Genomic DNA, 19,107 nt, shown 5'->3' on the forward strand with positions numbered 1-19,107 from the left:
CCTGCCTGTAGTTGTCTGTTTCTGAACTGTGTCGTTTGATGGGTTTATTTCTTATCTCGTATCAGGTTGTTGTACTCTGTTAATCCCGGGGATTAGAGTTAGATCTAGGCTGTTTGTCCTCTATTCTGAGAGCCAGATAGGAAGAAGCCTGTTAATGTAGCTGCTATAAATACAGCAGGTAAGTCCAAGACCTGCTCTAAGTTGGACCCGTTGAATCCTTTGGCCTGCGCGGTTTAGAGGTGGAGTTTGCAGTGTCTGAGGGGTTGTCCCGGATGTTGAAGCATCACTTCTGCGTAACTCAAGAACTCAGAAAGAGGCTGGCACGTATGTTCAGCTCGAAGCTAACAGAGGCCCTCATGACCGGCTGCTAACAACAGCAAAACTGTCCAGATAGAGACAGTAAAATGAGAGCATTTTCTGATGGAATTCATTCTGGCCATGTGTTTCATTAGAGAGGTAGAGGGCCCGGCGATCCGCCAGACCTGATTTGATGGCTGGGAAGAATATTTCTGAACAGATTTTGACAACTATGTTCATATTCTGGGTGCGGTGCAGTGATATGGATAAAAATATTCATTTTCTGAAAGCATTTATTGGCTTCCTGCCTTCAATACATAAACACAAGTGCAGGTTTGGATGTTGAGTTCATCTCCTTTCTTCTTCTGTCACATCCACTTAGTGATGATTAGACTTCCATTCCTCTGTAGGGAAACCGCTTCAGCTCTCATGAACAAACGCTTGGCCTATAAAATTGAATCTTCTACTTGATACCCACCAGTTCATGCTTATATTGTCACTGTTGTTTAGTGTTTCTTCAAGGGCGAGAAAGTTTCAGCCGGTGAATGTCTTTGATAACTGGCTCTTTTTTTTAATCAGTATAAAGACATTCAGTCCTTCTGTATCCGATAATTCAGGTGTGTGTGTGTGTGTGTGTGTGTGTGTGTGTGTGTGTGTGTGTGTGTGTGTGTGTGTGTGTGTGTGTTTGTGTGTGGTGGTTTTGTGGTTTAAAGGGGGAATGTTTTGACCTTATGTGTGATTAGCAGCTGATAGTCAGAAGCTGTGTGGTTGTATTTAAATATTCTAAGAATCAAGTTTTTCCAACACACTGCGGTTCTACGGGAACTCGATGAAACCCCAGTTTAAAGCTCACTGCTTCCAGGCAAGAATCTGAGTCCAAAAGGGGATTTTTTTTTTTTTTGTGCCCAGACCACATTCTTTCCTCTCCCACTGAGCTTCTCTTCAACATAGTGGGGGTCTCACTCAAAGAGGGAGACAGGTGGAGAGTGTGGTGAAGAAAGAAAAGCTGATTGAGAGTTGGAACGGATAGAGTGAAAGACGGTGGGGGGAAAAAACGGACTGTGAAAGTATAAAAGCTTAAAAGCATCCTAATAATCGGGCAGAGAGGGAGGAGATAAATGAGATATATGGGAGCGGGGGGGGGGGGTGAGCTAGCTAATGTATCACAGCGCACACACACACATGCACACACCCACCCACCCACACACACACACACACACACACACACACACACACACACACACACACACACACACACACACACACACACGAAACCTTACTGATGAATATTTTCTGGATTCCTTTGTGCTCCCTCACACATTGGTTTTCACATCATGCATCAGTGTTTCGGTTCTGCTGACAGTGTGGCGTGAAGCTTAGGGATTTGTTTCAACCCCGGACGCTATCACCTCCACCGCAGGAGGAGCGGCCCCGACGTCTGAGGAGTCTTTTGCACGCTTGCATGATTGTACCGAGTCTTTTTGAATCGCGTGCGCGGCTTCGGTCTTGGCCTGTTAACGTTTGATTCTTTCTGCCGGAGAAAAAGCAGCTGGAGACAGAGTGTGTGTGTGTGTGTGTGTGTGTGTGTGTGTGTGGGTAGGTGGGTGGGTAGGTGAGAGGTTCAAATGTGATAATTGAAACACTTGCAGGCAGAGTTACACACACATTTGATTCGCCTGCCTAAAGATTTTTCCTATTTTATCCATTTAACAAACTCTTCCAGCATTTTTTTCATGTCAAGATGCACAATATTGGATTTTTTTTGCTGACAGCTGATACAAACCTTTGTCAATATCAACCACAAAGACAAGTTTATAAAAAATTCACGTATTGAAAAACACGTACGAACACTGTTGATGTTAAGAATTGTGTTTCTTTCATCCAAAATAACTAGAAAAAACGTTAAATTATTTTTCACTGCGTCGTTTCCTCTTCCTGAATGACGAGCAGGGATGGAGAGGTTTGAGCAAAACTGGACTTTGGATTTAAGTATCTGTCAGGCTGATACCAGGAGAGGTGAAAACTGACTAAACCTGCAGATCTCCGGTACCTCAGCTTTAACCAATGCAGAACAAAAAAGTCTGAGTCATCTAATGGGATTTGTTGTCTTGTAAAATACTTGCGCTGGTTGGGTCACTGTTACTGCGCAAAAGAGGAAGCAGTTTTGTGAATTAGTCAAAAATTAAAGATAATAGAGTTTTCGATCCTTATTTACTGTGTTTTTGTGTCGTTTGCGTCTATTTTCCGGTAAGAGATTCGGGTGACTGTTTAAAACTACCAGAGAATGAAGTCGAATAAAACCGCAACAAAGTAGCAATTTGGGTAAAAGACGGGCTGAAAAGATGTCTGAAGTTTTATTTTAACAGCATTCCCAGACCTGGAGTCCCTCAGTGGCTGGGTCAGTTTGACTTACGTGGGATGTCTCTTACCTTCGCCACTATGTCAATCCCACAGTGTTGAAACGCCACTGAGAAGTCGGATTCGGCTGTTTGGACGAGTCATTTAAAGATAAGCAGGTGTGGCGCTCGCAGCTCTGAATTATACTAAACTGTACAGATGAATATTCTCAACTCTAATCCCGTCGGCTCCTCGTGGGCACTGCTGTTGACAGGGAAGCTGTTTGATGGAGCAGAAAAAGTATTTATTGGCTGCAAGTTTTTGGGTAAATTAATCTTTAAATTCAAAATGGATTTGCACCGCTGTGCTGACTGAGGGCATCGCCCCCCACGGCAGCAGACGCAAATCTCATTTTGCAATAAATCCCTGCACCAAATTTAAATATATTATTTTTCTCCTAATCTAGGGAATCCTACCCCCTGCACACGTGTGTTAATCTACGCTGGGGTGCCGCCACCAGCTGGATTCATGATATGAATTTGATCTGCTTGTGCCTCGGCGGCAACATCCGGCCTGCAGGGACGCTGGTGCTCCAACTACTCATTCATTTTATTATTATTTCATTTTTCAAATTGTCTTTGTTTTATTTTGTCGTGTGTGTGTGTGTGTGTGTGTGTGTGTGTGTGTGTGTGTGTGTGTGTGTGTGTAGACTACCTTGAACTTCTCATTTCAGCTACAGACATGAATTGTTTGACAGCTTCATTCTTTATTCTTTCACTTGAGATGTGCTGCTCCCTCGTGTGTGTGTGTGTGTGTGTGTGTGTGTGTGTTCTTGTACTTGCTACATATTGAGGACTAGAATACGTATTAAGTCAACAGAGTGAGGACATTTTTGAAAAGTCAGGACATTTTAGCCGGTCCTCACATCTTCAAAGGGCCGTTTAAAGGTCAAGACTTGGTTTTAGGGTGGAGGTTAGAATCAGGTTCAGGTTAGGATTAGTTTGAGGGACTAGGGAATGTATTACATCAATGAAAGTCCTCACAAAGATATAAGCTCAATGGTGTGTGTGTGTGTGTGGTTAATAAATGATTCAGCATCTACGTGTGTGCTCCACAGGGAGGGGGGTGGGCTCAGTGTTAAGAGGGCAAAAGGCTATGTGCTTGAATATTTTCTGAGATGACACACACATACTGTACACTCTCTAACACACACACACACACACCTACCCACACACACATGAATGAGCAAAGACAGTTTTAGAGACACACCTCACTAATGTATCCACATGAGACCAGATATCGACTGCACATCCCTGCGTTTCTTTATCTCTCACCTGTTCTTGCCAAGAATTTCCTCTTTGGCGTCCATCGGAGGAGTCGCGTCTCTCATCCACCTCAATCTCACTTCTCTCCTTTCACATCCACGCCAAAGACAAGATTATTTCAGATGTGTCTGTCAGGATTTCCCTCACACACTCTCTCCTCTCTTTCTCTCTCTGTCACAGGACAGCGACATCCAGAAAAAAATCGACCATGAGATCCGGATGCGTGACGGGGCCTGTAAGCTGCTGGCGGCCTGCTCCCAGAGAGATCAGGCCCTGGAGGCAGCGAAGAGCCTGCAGACCTGCAGCACCCGCATCATGGCCTACATGTCAGAGCTGCAGAGGATGAAGGAGGCTCAGGTCATGAAGAAAGTCACGCGGAGGTCGTCGGATGCAGGGCCGATGGATGACAGACTCCCGTGCAAAGGAAGAGTGGCGATCTCAGGCAAGTTGCTGGACGTATTGATAAATGGAGGAGTCAAGTGGGGAAATGTGGCACTGCGGTGAGCCGGGGAAAGCAACAGGAAAGAGAAATGGCGTCGTTGGATTCCTGCAGTCCTCTGATCAGATGCAGATCCCCTCGTGTCGGGAGATCCAGATTTCTGTCGGCGAGGCCATGTTTTATTCCCCGTTTATTAACTGTGAGGAACACGGTGACCTGCACATGCCGCCTATCACAATCAGAGCGAGAGATGAGTCACATGACTAATCGTCGACTCTCAGACTACGGGAGATAATCAACACCAGGGAGCTCAGAAAGATGGTGACGTGTTTATTTTTTGAAGCTGCTGTTTTGTGGGTTGTTGAAAGTGTTGAGAGAGGCTTTAAGTTGAGTTATGGGATTGGGATTGAGGAGAAGCTGCTGGGATCAGTGCTGCATGGCTGCTGCAGAGCCTGCAGTAGGGCAGGCGCATCCGATACATTTCTATGGATGTTCATCCTCATGTTTTACAACCTGAGTCAGGTTATGCAGCAATGATGACATCATGCTACGTCCTTGCAGTAATAAATATAAAGAGGTGACGAACAAGGAATACATTTACATGATGTTGGAAAAGGTTTGAATGTTGTTTTAGTCTGATTAAAACTGTAAAGGTACGTAAAGTCCCAGCTTATTCTATTGCTTTAAGTCTGCTGTTGGACGCCGCTTGTTTGGTGTGTGACGTCTGACTGCTTCCAGCTGTAAGGCGGCGTAGCGCCACCTGCTGCCCTGGAGGTGGACACACACTCACCTACAAGTCTCCTCTCACCCATTCATGAGCTGCGACGTTTAGCTTGACTGCAACTGTGGATGTAAACCAGCTGACTGGTGTCGCCTGAGGTTCAGGCGTGGGAATCAGAATCAGGAGGGACAGAACTGCAGCGGTATCAGCTGGTATTCGTCAGTAAACTTTAGAAGAAACAGACGCTTTCATGTCCTCTCCACTAAACTCTGCCTTGCCAGCTTTTAGATTCCTGCTGCAGCTCTGTTTTGAACCATTAATTTAATGGATTGAACTCAGATCAGAAACTCTTTGTTCCCGCTCAATAAAACATGTCATCTTTAGTTTGCTGTTAATGTGTAACAGTCACAAACAGTAAGTAGCTTCTGCTGAGTCAGGAGATGAACGCTCCGGGAAATCCTCACGGTGGGAAATCAGAATTGAATTTGAACTTTTCTCAATGCTGCAATTGTTCAGTTTGGAGGACGTTTGGAATGGTTGGTCCTGAACAAAACTGTCTGCCAGACGAGCTGCAAAGATGCAGTTTCTAAATTAGCCCAGATATATCTTTCTTTATTCTTGAGGTTTTTGCGGGGTGGGGGGGGGGCGGGCACAGCAGCTTCTGCATACGCCGATAGGCTACTGATATATCTGTGAAAGATAGATATGGAGTCTAGACTGGTACCCAGCTGGAGAATGTGCCCCACACACACACACACACACACACACACACACACACACACACACACACACACACACACAAATGGTTGGTAATTATCTGTGGCTAGTTTTGCCTGTGGCCTGGGCAGGGAGGCTCTCACACATCAGTTTGACTCTGATTAACATTTTTCTGGTCTAATCCCCTGCCTGTTGTCATTACAGATCTCCGAATCCCTCTCATGTGGAAAGACACGGAGTACTTCAAGAACAAAGGAGGTGAAGAATCCATTGATTTGTGATTAATGATTCATCTCTGAAGGAGTGAGGCCTTACACGGTTCTTCAAATGTCTGATTCCAAGCTTTTGAATTTGTGTGAAAGCTTGTCTGGTCACACAGGGGGATCTGAAGGTCAGCCCCAGAGGGAAAGCACCGATACATGGACCCTGCGTTGGTGTCGGCCCGTGTTAAGTTTTTTTGACCGCCGTCATCTACACGGATGACATTGAGAGATGGCAGTGGTGGACACCTGACATCCATGTGTGGAAACGAGGTGTTAGGACTAACAAACCAGCAATAACAAACACAAAAAGCCCATTGTTATCAGCTGAAGGGCAAATTACTATGTTGAACAACAGCATCGTACTGGAATGTCACGATCAGCGCACCTCACCTTCTATCACTGGCTTCACAAGCAAACATGGGTGCAGACGTTTTACGTCCCATTATAGGGTGTGTGTCCCATCATAAAAACACGCTGACCCAAAGAAAAAAAACAAAACGGCAGGCGGTCCATGAGGAGTCCAGTTTTTTATTGAGAATCCAAAGCACAGTTCCTGGAGCTGATCATTCCAATCTGCTGCAGCTCCCCAAATATCTCAGTATCCTTCAGGAACTGATGTTTTTTGACGTGAGAAACTGCTGGCAGCACAACCTGACCCAGCGCTCAGTCTTTTTGGCTTTGCTTCTTGGCTCTGTGAGGACACAGCTGAGCAGACACTGAACTGGGTCAAGCAACACTGTCAAGGAAAACAAGTTAAATCTGTTGTGCATTTAAGAAACTCCCATTTTGTCCTGTGGAAAACTACTGCGAACCAGGTTATTTATATGTAGCTCCATGTTTTATGGCATTTCTTTGCCCTCCAGTGCACTGTGGTATGTTATATTACAATAATCTTTTCAAAGACCTTTTGCTATCCCACCTCCTCTTGATAGGGTCAGTGTGGGTTAACTTCTGCTCTCTCCCTCGGTGACTTAAATGCAATTAATCTGCCTGACCTGTGCATATAAATGAACTCAGGAGACAGGTTGTGGTGTCCAACAAAGCTTAATGAAGCCGCTCCTCAAGGCCATTAAACACACTGACACATAAACTAAGCGAAAGCTGCGGGGAGGAGCAGCGCTTGCTCCTCAGTCACATGTCCTTTCATATTTGAAGCAGTCTGGAGCTCATAGTCGGCATAATAAGTTAGAACATTAGGTGTCAGTGTGAGTTGGATAATGAAGCCGTCCTCTCTCAGCCTCGTAACCTTCATTTCCCATCAGAAGTGGCTAAATGAATTTCACTGTGCACAAAAAAAAAAGAAGCAGCGAAATGATCATATGCTACCTGGAGCCTCTGGCCTCAACGCTTTCCAGCAGATTCCATCCTGAAAAATGCAGCTGATAACTGCTTTGAAGATCAAAATGAGTTTAACGCTGTGCAGCTGAGTGAAAGCTGGTAAGATGTGTGGCGTGTCACTGATATCAACGGTCTGTGTCACGAAAATGTCTTTTTATGCCAGCCTTTATGTTGTGGGTTGTCCATCAATCCTCCCAATCATTCTTGTCAACGCGATATCTCTGAAACAACTCAAGGGAATGTCTTCCAATTTGGAACAAAAGGCCACTGGGAGTGGGGGGCTGAAAAAAACTGTAGTGGTCAAAGGTCATGTGACAGGCACACTTTGCGGAGACAAAAGCAGTTCCGTGTTTACTCTTGTATCTGTTCCTCTGCAGAGCTTCATCGATGCGCCGTGTTCTGCCTCCTGCAGCTGGGAGGGGAGATCTTTGACACCGACATGGTGATCGTGGACCGCACACTCACCGATATTTGCTTTGACAACACCATTGTATTGTAAGTTGACTCTGTCGGCCAACTGTACGGCAGCGACGTGATCTTCACATATGAGTGCCGTCATCGCGCGTGTATCCTTTCACAGCAGTGAGGCCAGCCCAGGGTTTGAGCTGCGCGTGGAGCTGTACAGCTGCTGCTCGGAGGATGACTACTCAGCCGGGAGCACGCCCAGGAAACTAGCCAGCAAGCTCAGCTCCTCTCTGGGTCGCTCAGCTGGGAAGAAAATCCGGGCGGCCATGGAGCCGGGGCCATGCAGTCCTGTGAGCAATGGAGGGGCAGCTCCTCTCCTTCTGCCAGTTCCCTCTGTTCCGTAAGTATGGATTTGATACCCGAAGAGAAAAACCTATAAATACATACGTATGTACGTATTTGGAGAGATCACCTTTCATTGGGTTGTGTGTTTACAGGGGCCCTAAGTACCACCTCTTAGCTCATACCACCCTCTCACTGTTGCACGTCCAGGACAGCTTTCGCACACATGACCTCACCATCTCAGGCAACGGTGAGTGGCAGCCTCCATCAATCTGTCTTATCGCCATCTTCCTCTGTTCTCTGCCAAATCAGCCATCTGTCTGTTTTCTCTCCTTCTCTCACTCATCACTGTCCTGTTTCTCCTCGCTGCATTCTCATAATTTCCTCCCTTCCATCCTCCCTCCCCCTTCCTCTCGCTTGTTTTCTGACAGACAGCCATTGTCAAGGTCACAGTAATAAAGGCTTTGCTAGTAATGTGGCTGCTGTGTAAAGCTGTAATGATGTGGGCTAACAAGAGTGCAGACCCTCCGACAGACAGGCCCCCAGTGTTTTATTCATCGGCCCCTCAGCCTGCTGTAAAGTTTCATTGCTGCACTTCATGACAGACCCTGCAGCTGCCACTCTTTTACACCCGAGCGCCTTGTGTTTTGTGGTAATGGGGGGAGGGCACTGTGTGTGTCAGTAGACACGTTTGTGTGTCAGAAGGGCGTAATTTTATTTATTAATGTTGTTTATTTCTGCTCATCCCTGCAGAAGAGTGTTCATACTGGCTGCCACTCTACGGCAGTGTGTGCTGCCGCCTTGCAGCTCAGCCTCAGTGTATGACCCAACAGATGATGAGTGGATGTTTGAAAGTTACGGTAAGTTGGAAGGTGTGTGTGTGTGTGTGTGTGTGTGTGTGTGTGTGTGTGTGTGTGTGTGTGTGTGTATGGGCATGCACCAAGGATAGCAACAATTTCCTGGCTTCTCCTCCTCCTGCGCCTCCTTTTATGTTCATCTTTCTCCTGATCCTGACTGATCGCTTTCTCTCTCTTTCTCTCTCTCTCTCTCTCTCTCTCTCTCTCTCTCTCTCTCTCTCTCTCTCTCTCTCTCTGCCCTGCAGCAGCTGGGGGGTGACCCTCACAGTTGGACTAAAGTGTACGCTGTTCTGAAAGGAACGAGCCTCTCCTGCTACCACCGGCAAGAAGATGTGGAGGCTAACGTTGAGCCAGCTTTCACCATTGCGATCAACAAGGTCAGCATGGAAAGCGAATGGAGTTGGAAGCTCCACCTCCAGACATTGATCTAACCTTACAGAACCACATGTATTTATGGTAACACCGAAGGCATCCGCAGCCTAGATAGGAAAGGAATGGCTGTGTGGATTTTTGCCAGTTTGTAAAAGACGTGAATAAGACATGGACTCTTGTCTCAGTAACTTCTCAAGATGCCCTTGAGCTCAACTACTCAATAGTCGAGAGAAGAAAACTTGTCTTTTTTCCTCGGCTTTCAGGTGGGATTGTATAAATGTTCTGCAGGGCTGAATGAGCACAGATGAATGGATAAAAACAGATTTTTTTGGAAAAACTGAATCTTTTCATTGTTGTGAGACACAGCCGTCTTCTCCTCCCTGTAAGGAATCAGATTCTTCTCATCTTCCTGGCTTTTTTTCGACCATGTAAGTGAGTAGAAGTCAGTCAGCCAGTTAGGTTATCAATCATCTTATTTCCTGTGTTGGCAAGTGGAGACTCTCATTCTTTCCGTGGTGACTCATTCAGTCTTTTGTAGTGTCTAACCCTCACTGCACTGCTGACCCAGAGACGAGTCAGTCAGATCAGGTTGGTATGATACTTTGTTAGTCAGCTGTCTGGCTCCTCCAGAGAGACAGTAGATTAGTGCTGGAGCAACTCTGCCATCTAGTGGTTGGTTAGAGTTTGGACACACAGGAGCACAGAGGTGTGAACTGAGAGTCTGCATCTTTTGTTGCGTAATTGCTGATATAATTATTTGTAAGAGGGCTAATTAGTGGCTTCACTGGCGTATTTTCAGTCTATTTATGATCACAATTGCCATAATAATCACTCTTTTTCAGGAGTTGGTGCTCATTCCTAACTGTTGTTGTTTCATTCCCTGATGAATTGAATCCGTCCTTCTCTTGTGCTGCAGGAGACCAGAATACGAGCAGCGGACAAAGATCCTCACAGCAAAGTTCAGAATATCTGTGTCAGCAACCAGTACGGAGGTGAGGAGGTCACACACACGCTGACCACAGACAGTCGAGAGGACACACACCGGTGGATGGAGGCCTTTTGGCAACATTTCTACGACATGAGTAAGTGTGTGTGTGCGCGCGCGTGTGCATGTGTGTGTCATTTACACTCCCGTCACATAATCGCCTCCATAAATTACTCCAGCTGCAAAAATTGTGACGCATCAGCTGATGACACTTTGTCTCCAACTCCCAGGCCAGTGGAAGCAGTGCTGTGACGACTTGATGAAAATCGAACTGCCGTCGCCGAGGAAACCAGCTCCTGTCACGCCTAAACAGGGCTCCCTGTACCACGAGATGGGTAAGATGTCACCCTGATGACGTCACTGAGGACAGGACAGTTAAAAGGTCCCGCTCAGCTGTTGGTGGGTCAGCCAGGGAGGGACAAAGCTCCTGCATTGCATGCGACTGTTTGCAGCTTGTTGTCCGTGCACGAGAGATGCTGCTGACTATTAAAGTTGTCATCTCCACTATCAAACTCCCAGTCTGCTTACCTTCTCCGGACTGTAGGTAGAGTTGCCTTTGACACGTCGACTCACTCTCTGTCTTCTCTTTCTCTGCTCTTTTGTCCTTTTTCAATTTTCCCTTGTGTGTCCATCACTCATTGCCTTCGTCTCTTTTTGCCTCTTTATTATTTCTTGCATCTTTATGCATTATTAATCAACCTCAACTGTTTGATTTTGATGGGTGACTCGTCTTAATCCTTTTTAATGAGTCTTTTGTTTTTGTTCTCACGTTCCCTCCCTAACATCTTGATCAATCTTTATTATGCCCATCAACACACCTCCTGTCCTATCCTTTCTGTCTCGCCAACCTCCCTCCTTGGTTTTCCTAAACCCCCCCACCCGTCCCCGTCCCCGGGCAGCCCCTCTTGCCACACCCTCCTGTGAGGGTCTCCTGCTGCAGGATAATGCTGTGTCTGCTGAGATTCGTGCTCTGCTCTCGTCCTATTACAACGACAGGTGAAGTAACAGGAGTGTAGTGTAGTGCCAACTCAGGATCAGCTTCATCTGATGCTTCTGGGTCTTTGCTGTGCGTTCAAACCGAAAGGGGTTGCAGTGAAAAGATGAGAGAGCAGAACTAATGACACTGTGGTCAACAAAAGTTGTTCTATTACATGAAAATGTGTGTATAATAACATTAAAATGTAAATCTATCATTTTTTTCGAACCCACAGGGTTTTCCAACCCATGACTCAGTCAACGACAAACAAAACTTGCAAGAAGGAAAAAACTTTTAGTTTTACAAATACAAATTTGGGGAAGTAGCAAGAATAATTGAATTCCCATTCATTATTTTTTATAATAATATGATTATTTCCCATTTTACTTGCAATAAAACATCTTTTAACTGTAGTTGGTAGTTTCACTCTTCAGAATTTGTTTTCATTGCAAGCTTATTCTGTTTGATTGCAAGAATGAAAAGAACAACTTTGGTAGTGAGTGGATTTAGCAATCCATGAATTCCAGGACGGAACCATTTTGACATGAATAAACAACTTTGACACACAGGCAGATAGTGCAGCTTGTGTGTTACTTTGATTCGGCTCAGGTGTTTAATTCATTATTATAACACAATCACTCTAGTTTGGACTTTTGTGTTTTTGTGATGGAAGAGTTTTCTCCCACAAATAAGTGCTGATTTCATGAACTGATTCCCATTTCAAATGAAAATGAGCCTCAATTATCTACACATTTACTGTATTTTCATTTCAGATAACTGGATTACATTTGTGTGAAGAAATTCATGACCTAGAAATCTCATCATTGACTAAATATGAAGCCTAAACTGGGCTGAAGTCCTTTCTAAATCTGTACTTGAAGTCAAGTCTAACGATGGTTCTGCTGCACCTCTCCTCCAGTTATTGAGTCATCCGACGACCTCAGCTGCACCGTGTCAGACATCCTGGCTCGGAGGATGCAGGAGCTGGAGCTCCGCAGCCAGCTGGGCACCTCTCCCACCTGGATGTCTGTGTTTGAGGAGAACAACCCCAAAAGTGCTGGTCACCCTCGTCCCTGTACATCTCGCCTGTCTGGCCACAGCCCTCATCGACTGCCCCACAGCCCCGTCAGCCACCACCGCTGCCAGCAGCCGGGTCTGCTGTCCTCAGATGCCAGCCTGACATCAGACAGCGACAGCCACTGCAGCACCAGTCCCTGCTCCCACCACCACGGCTGGCCCGACCCCTCAAACTTCTCGCTCTTGTCTTCTTCGCCCTCCCGCCTTAGGCCACGCACTCTGTCACTGGATGCTAAGCTCAGCACCCTCCGAGGGAGGGGTTACGTAGGAGGGGGTGGGGCCTTCCAGTGCCCCTGCCAGCCTCCTCCCTCCTCGCTGCTCAGCCCACTTCCCATCTCGTCTTGTTCGCCTCGGTCACAGCGCAGCACACAGACCACGCTCTCCTGCTCCAGCTCCACGTCCAGCAACAGCTCCAGCAACAGCGAAGGAAGCCACAGCCCCGAGTCGTCCGAGTGCGCCCCCTTCTCTCGGCCTTCCCCAGCTCGACGCAGCCTCAGGAACCTCAGGGCCAGACTTGATCCTCGCAACTGGCTCCAGAGTCAGGTGTGAACCGACCGAAGGCTAGCGGCGCTCATCTGTGTTTTAACTGGCGTCACATGTGCAAGCCAACCTCAGGCCATCTGTTCCACCCCATGAACGACTCTGAGGTGGATACGCTGCTTCTAGCCTGCTTCCCGGTGCAGGATGGATCATTGAAGACCCACCCCCACCCCCACCCCCACCCCCCGGGGCCAACTGGAATGTCTCCTAACAAAAAACACAGGTGACAATCACTACAGGCTACACTTGACTGTGTTGCCACAGTTTGGAAGACAGTCCAGAACCGGACGAGAGGTACTCAGCATGCTGCTTGGGAGACAGGGACGCTGAGAACTGTGACTTAGCTCCTGAGAACACGCCACACTCTGTGTTTGGAATCCGACTCTGGAACTGGAGACATTTTTATTCATCCATCCTCACTTCACACGCATTGGTTCAAGGTCATCTCTTAACACACTAGCAGTTTTCTGACTGGAAAGTTTGCAGCGTGTTTGCTAAGAACGCCGGTGTGCGAACAGGTGACGTAAGAAGTCAAGGAGGGAGGGGTTGAGGTCTGTTGCCTATACTGTGATATCTACTGCAGTGTACTTACCAACTAATACTCACTCCAAACCCCGTCATGGTTCCTGAATGACTATGCACCGTCTGTTTTAATTTGTTTTGCATGGTTTTACTTACAGCTCAGATAAACTACTTGAGATGATTTCAGCGATGAATCTGGTGAATTAACTTAATGCAAGTGCTCATATTTACTGTACTGGTTATTACTGTGATCTCTTCAGGGTAAAAAAATCTCCGCTCTGGTCTTTACATTTTTCACATCTATCCACATACAGGCCTTCACCACAATTGGATATAGTAGTTAGGCTCAGAAGAAAACCCTTGAGTAAATCAACTTAAACTGAAGCAATTAGAATTACTGAATACTTAAGCCATATAATTCTGTTATGCTGCCTCACTGCTTTTGGAAAATCCAATAAAATGTGAAAAATCCATCAGTTTAATGTTTTGCAACACAGACTTTCTTTTCTTTCTTTTTTTTTTAATTCCCTGGTGGCTCAGTTTTAGGAATTTTTCTGTGAAATTGAGGACTCACCTACTAAGTTAAGGGCAAAACGATTGTTTACTCTGCCACTTTATTTTCTTTTTAATTGGGCAAGTCTTTGCCATGTGGTCAGCTCAAGAAAGCAGGAGCATCTAACTAGCAGTTTCCCTCTCGGGGCCCTAAACTCGGGCAACCACCTTCCCTATTATTCCTTGAATTAAAATTGTCAAATGCCTGGGAATCGCATTTGTTACTGTAATTTAATTTTATAAGTTAACAAATAAACCTCTTCTCTCTGTTACATGACTGATGATGTGTTATAAATGTATGCAGCTATATTTACACACTATTATCACAATGTAAACGGATGACGTGCAGATCTTTAACTGTTAGGGTAGATATAACATTGATTGTTATAACCTTGCAAGAGTTGTTGGCGGGCTTTTGTGTTCTGCATGTACGCCGAACTAGAAGGCGAACGTAAAAATGAGAAATGTGGGAACCTCATGTTTAAATAATATTAATTATAATAAATGTTTTATCGATTAAAACGGACTTGAATGTTTCTGCGCACACCTGCATCGGTCTAGTCCAGAGTCCTCTGAAGTCTCGGGTGTTGGGTGTGTCGTCATCGTGTCATTTGATGCCATAAACAGTCAAACATTCAGCCAAGCTAGCTTAATGGCGCTGTTTCACAAACGTCAGCCACCAGATACTGTACGTGAAAATGTTCTGTCCTGAGTCAATCATTAGTTTCTGACTCGTGGAAAGTAAGAAAAACAGTAAAATCCCTCCAAGTCGTACTCTCAGTCATATCAAATTGCATGCATTTAGACTGTATTGTTGCAGCCCCTGAAACTGTCTGGAGGTTCTCCTCACACCTGGATCGCCTCTGGTCTGGTCCACAGACGGCATATCGGATCAGAAATGTCACAGTCGAGTGCCAATAATGACATTCTTCACACATCAGCTGACTTTATTCAAAGATCAGGTTTTGGAGTGATTGTACCGAACCACACACTGATCAAGGTTCCATTCCACAGCAACATTTCACTTAAATCAACACAGGCTTGTCCTGCTTTTTATGTACTTTGTCCAAACTCTCAAATATTTGATCCAAGGAAGCACAACATGAATGTGTATCTCAGTATGCACAGAGTGTGAATATCATATAAACTTGTTTTTATACAGATAATATTGACATCAGTTAGATATTTGCAAAAATCCATGCTCTCTTAAATATTAGACTTGGCAGGTTCAGGGAAACGCCTCTCTTGCAGTGCAGCACCGGTCCTGATCCGGCACTGGTCCTGATCCAGTACCAGTCCTGATCCAGCACAAGTCCTGGTCCGATGTTTTGTCTTCCTGCATGAGCCACTGAAGATAAATTCCCATTTTGAAGCAACAGCGGCGTCCGTTGCAGAAGCATCACCAAAGGCAGGAAGAACAGAGGCTTTATTGTCAATGTGTTCAACAACAAAGCCTTGGATCAGTCAATAGTACAACAAAGATAATAGGAGGTAGAAGACGCAGAGTCTGCACGAAGCACTGTCACATGCATAGGGAATTATTATGGCCATGTTGACTATTTCTGATCTGTCAGAGCAGGAGAACTTGAAGCTTCCTGCTCGGTGTTTGTAGTGCAGAGTTGTACCATTGTTGTGCTATTGTAACTTCACAATTACTCTAAGTATAAAAACATACATCTAATAAATCTAATAATACATTTACATCAAAAACAGAATCACACTCTTAAATACTTTATATGCTTCATGTGGTGCTTTTACAGGAAGATTGGCAATTAAAAGAACAATTACATTAACTTACAAGTTAATCATGGCTGCACCCCCCCCCCACCCCTCCGCCTCTCCATCATCCATATTCATACAATTAGTGCACTTGTGCTTCCTCCTCCCTCATCAGCAGGCACTCCGTGGGTTCGATGCCCGCAACGCCATCCCAGCCAGAGTACTCCAGGCGAAGGTGGACAGCTTGGCAGGGCAGGTTCCTGCTCGGCTGATGTACGTGGAAGCGATTCTGTGGAGCCGTTTAGCTCCGAAGGTGTTATAGTGTCCAGGGAGGACTTGGTCCACCTGTTGGAGTGATTCCAGAGTTATTCAGCATTTGAAACAACGTCAATACGGGACAGAGGTCAAGGATTCTTGACTCATGAGACTCTCAGCCAGCATTTATGTGAGTGATGCAGGTTGCATAGCTCCAACTTTGAGAGTCGACAGCAGACAGACAAATTCTGACCAAGGTTACTTGTAAAAACTCACTCCTTCCGAGTTGATCTATCTTGTAAATGTTTCAGTGATGCGGATCTTCACCAGGACAACAATAGCAGACCAGTTGCAAGCACAATAAATATACATGATTATCAGGTCCAGAGATATAGAGGAAAACATCTCTATACATAGCAAATTCAGTGTTAGTTAAAATCAGTATGAAAGCTGTGAGCATGTGGGGGTGTGAAGGGCGCAGACCCTATTTTCTATTTTTGCCTGTTTGTTCTGCAACTGATCACCACAGAGGAAGCTTGACTTATTTAAAAAATAACATAAAAGAAAACACAACCTTTTCTCGATTCCTTTTTAGAAAAACTATAGTCTACATCAAAACCACATCTTCAGAAACATTCCATCAAAAATCCATCACTTTAAGATTTCAGAGAAACTTGTGCCTTTAAAACTCAAAGAAAGTGGAACCCGAGTTGGTAGAGTTGATAAAAGCCTGCGTCCCAGTTACCTCCTCGCTGTCCACCAGCCCCACCAGACGCTCGCAGCTGCTGATGTAGTCGCTGACGTGGCTGTAGGGCAGCCAGTCAATCATGGCACCATCATACACAACATCTCCACTGAAGAGCAGCTTGTTGTCCCGGTCGTGGAGGCAGATGCTGCCCCGCGAGTGGCCGGGCATGTGAAGTACCGTCAGCTGTCTGTCACCAAGGTTGATGACATCACCTTGACAGGGGAGGTACATGCAAACATGATATGAATTATCAAAACATGTTCATACACATCCTAAATCCTCATAAATTGTCAGCCAAGAAATCAGTGATTTAGTCCAGAATGTTCAGGTTCTGATAGATTTCTCTGGTTCAGGCCCGGCGTGAGTCAGACGGGAGGGGGAAGCTAAAACACCGGGCTGAGAGATATCCCATCTGCACTGCAGCAGCGACTCTGACACAGCAGAAAAGTCAGCATATTGACCGAAGGTGCAGAAATTTAAATATGCAAGAATGCAAAATAAAGCTTCTGTGCTTTGAGCTCCAAACGCAGCCAGAGCTGCTCGTCTGATACAAGCTGGCAGGAGGCAAAAACACGATGTTCTTCAAGACATCACCAATCTGCAAGAATATCATGTTCTCAAATGTTAGTGACTCATACAGAGAGTATCCGCTAACAGCATAAGCGATTGCTAAATCAATATTTTGCAGTTATTATACTCTGCAGGAAGCTTTCTGGAAGTACATGGCAGAGCGAGTGTGTGCTGCATAATTCAGCCAAGATTTCAGCGCTGAAATAGAGCAGTTCTGTAGATGCAGGAAACAAGACAACCAATTTATTTCTTGTCTCATGTTGTTTCACAAACTGTCAGGAGAGGTGCGACACCCCCCCCCCCCCCCCCAGCCCCTTGATGAATGTCCCTGCAGCGTAGCTCACCTCCTTTCAGGTAATGACGCCTTCATACCTGCATCAGTGTATAAATAACTACCGTTCACTAACCCTGTCAAATATTCTGTGTAAACAAATTTGTGCAACCCCGTTTTGAGAGTGATGGAAAAAGGCACTTAACATGGCTTCCCCATTCTGACATCACACAACCAGGAGCTCATCTGTATCACGGGGGTGTTTCAAACAATTCAGCGTTCAAAACAGGATGCTCACTCATTAATTTAATCTAAAATACTGGAACTGCTTCACACTGCCAGGTTTTTAAGTGGAAGAGTTATAAAAAGCTTAGATGATGAGATGCTTTTAAAAGCTTAATTTCATTCATCTTTAATTCGTGGTTTTAATCAAAATAAAATGGATTAAAATGCATGTCAGGTTCTCCAAGTTAATAATTTCCACTGCAGGTTATTAAATATAAAAAAAATTCCCACAAATTAAAAAAAATCAGTGGGTTTTACAAAATGATCACACATTGAGCTAATGATACCTGGATTACATTTCCTGTGGAGAGAATGATGAAGTCGGTATTCTGTGTGTGTGTGTTTATTGGTATCTAATGGAAGGTGCGTTAACACCCTACTGTGCTGTTCTGCTGATGCACCCTTCGCATAATAGCGCTGGTATCGACCACGAGGTCCAGCTCTACGCATTTGGACCTGGTCCCGGGCCCCCTCCCCTCGCACATACCTGCAAAGGCGGCCTCTACTACCTACCCTCCTGCAGGATGTGGGTGGGCTGCACAGCCTTGACTCGGTAGTGCCGTGCCCTCCAGCCCGGGCTGGGAGCCTCGGCTATCTCCCTGTCGCTGAGCCAGGTGACCGTCTCGTAGTTGTCTCCGTTGGCCAGGGCATCCACCTCCGCGCTGTGGACGCCCACCTGTTGGAACTGATGCAGCCCGCCCGAATGGTCGAAGTGGGCGTGGGTGGCGATGGCCAGCAGCGGGTTTTTCCTCTGCGGATCCTTACCCAGCAGCCCCTTAGCGTCGATGTAGTCCGGTAAGCTCCTCAAGCCCAGACCCGTGTCGATCACCACGTCCTGGTGAGAGCCGCGGAGCAGCCAGATGTTGGCCCGGTTCTCCGACTGGTAGAACCGCTCCTGGATCCAGAAGAGTCCGTCTCCGAGGGATTTGTGAGCGTACCAGTCGGCTGCAGACATCCCACTTCATGCACCTGTCGAGGTGAGCCGATGCGGGTCTGGAGATGTGCGGGGATATCGTTGCAGGTGAGCAGAACTAGCTTTCTAAAGTTAGCTTAGCTCTAGCGGCTATGTTTTCATTGATGGTGGACACTGGCACACCCTTGCAGGAGGACAGCGCCGTGATTGGACCATCGAACAGATGACGTAAATTCGTGAACGCCTACTATTGGGCAAAGTTGAACCACGCCTCCTATGAC

At 46.0% G+C, this 19,107-nt stretch overlaps 2 protein-coding genes across 7 annotated transcripts in view; one reads left to right on the plus strand and one right to left on the minus strand.

Moving 5' to 3' along the window:
- Positions 1-14,535, plus strand: part of rtkna (rhotekin a) — a 66,904-nt gene extending 52,369 nt beyond the window's left edge. For 5 of the 6 annotated variants that reach the window (XM_086205886.1, XM_086205891.1, XM_086205888.1 and 2 more), the window contains exons 2-11: positions 4,140-4,401; positions 6,041-6,094; positions 7,815-7,932; positions 8,018-8,242; positions 8,340-8,434; positions 8,938-9,044; positions 9,287-9,418; positions 10,330-10,495; positions 10,629-10,733; positions 12,294-14,535. In XM_086205886.1, coding sequence (XP_086062012.1) covers positions 4,140-4,401; positions 6,041-6,094; positions 7,815-7,932; positions 8,018-8,242; positions 8,340-8,434; positions 8,938-9,044; positions 9,287-9,418; positions 10,330-10,495; positions 10,629-10,733; positions 12,294-13,000 — 1,971 coding nt within the window. In that variant the 3' untranslated portion in view covers positions 13,001-14,535. The remainder of the gene's footprint in view (positions 1-4,139; positions 4,402-6,040; positions 6,095-7,814; positions 7,933-8,017; positions 8,243-8,339; positions 8,435-8,937; positions 9,045-9,286; positions 9,419-10,329; positions 10,496-10,628; positions 10,734-12,293) is intronic. The other variant, XM_086205887.1, reaches the window with a different exon arrangement.
- A 467-nt stretch (positions 14,536-15,002) lies between these two features.
- Positions 15,003-19,017, minus strand: mblac2 (metallo-beta-lactamase domain containing 2). The gene is made up of 3 exons (XM_086205262.1): positions 18,427-19,017; positions 16,785-16,999; positions 15,003-16,129 (listed from the first exon to the last, which is right to left on the minus strand). Exons 1-3 carry the CDS (start codon positions 18,866-18,868, stop codon positions 15,956-15,958), a joined length of 831 nt encoding a protein of 276 aa, XP_086061388.1. The 5' UTR covers positions 18,869-19,017; the 3' UTR covers positions 15,003-15,955.
- Between the last annotated feature and the right edge of the window lie 90 nt (positions 19,018-19,107).

Source organism: Aulostomus chinensis, chromosome 6 (genome assembly GCF_037954235.1).
Source record: "Aulostomus chinensis isolate RoL2024-O1b breed Wild chromosome 6, RoL_Achi_v1.0, whole genome shotgun sequence".
NCBI lineage: Eukaryota > Metazoa > Chordata > Actinopteri > Syngnathiformes > Aulostomidae > Aulostomus > Aulostomus chinensis.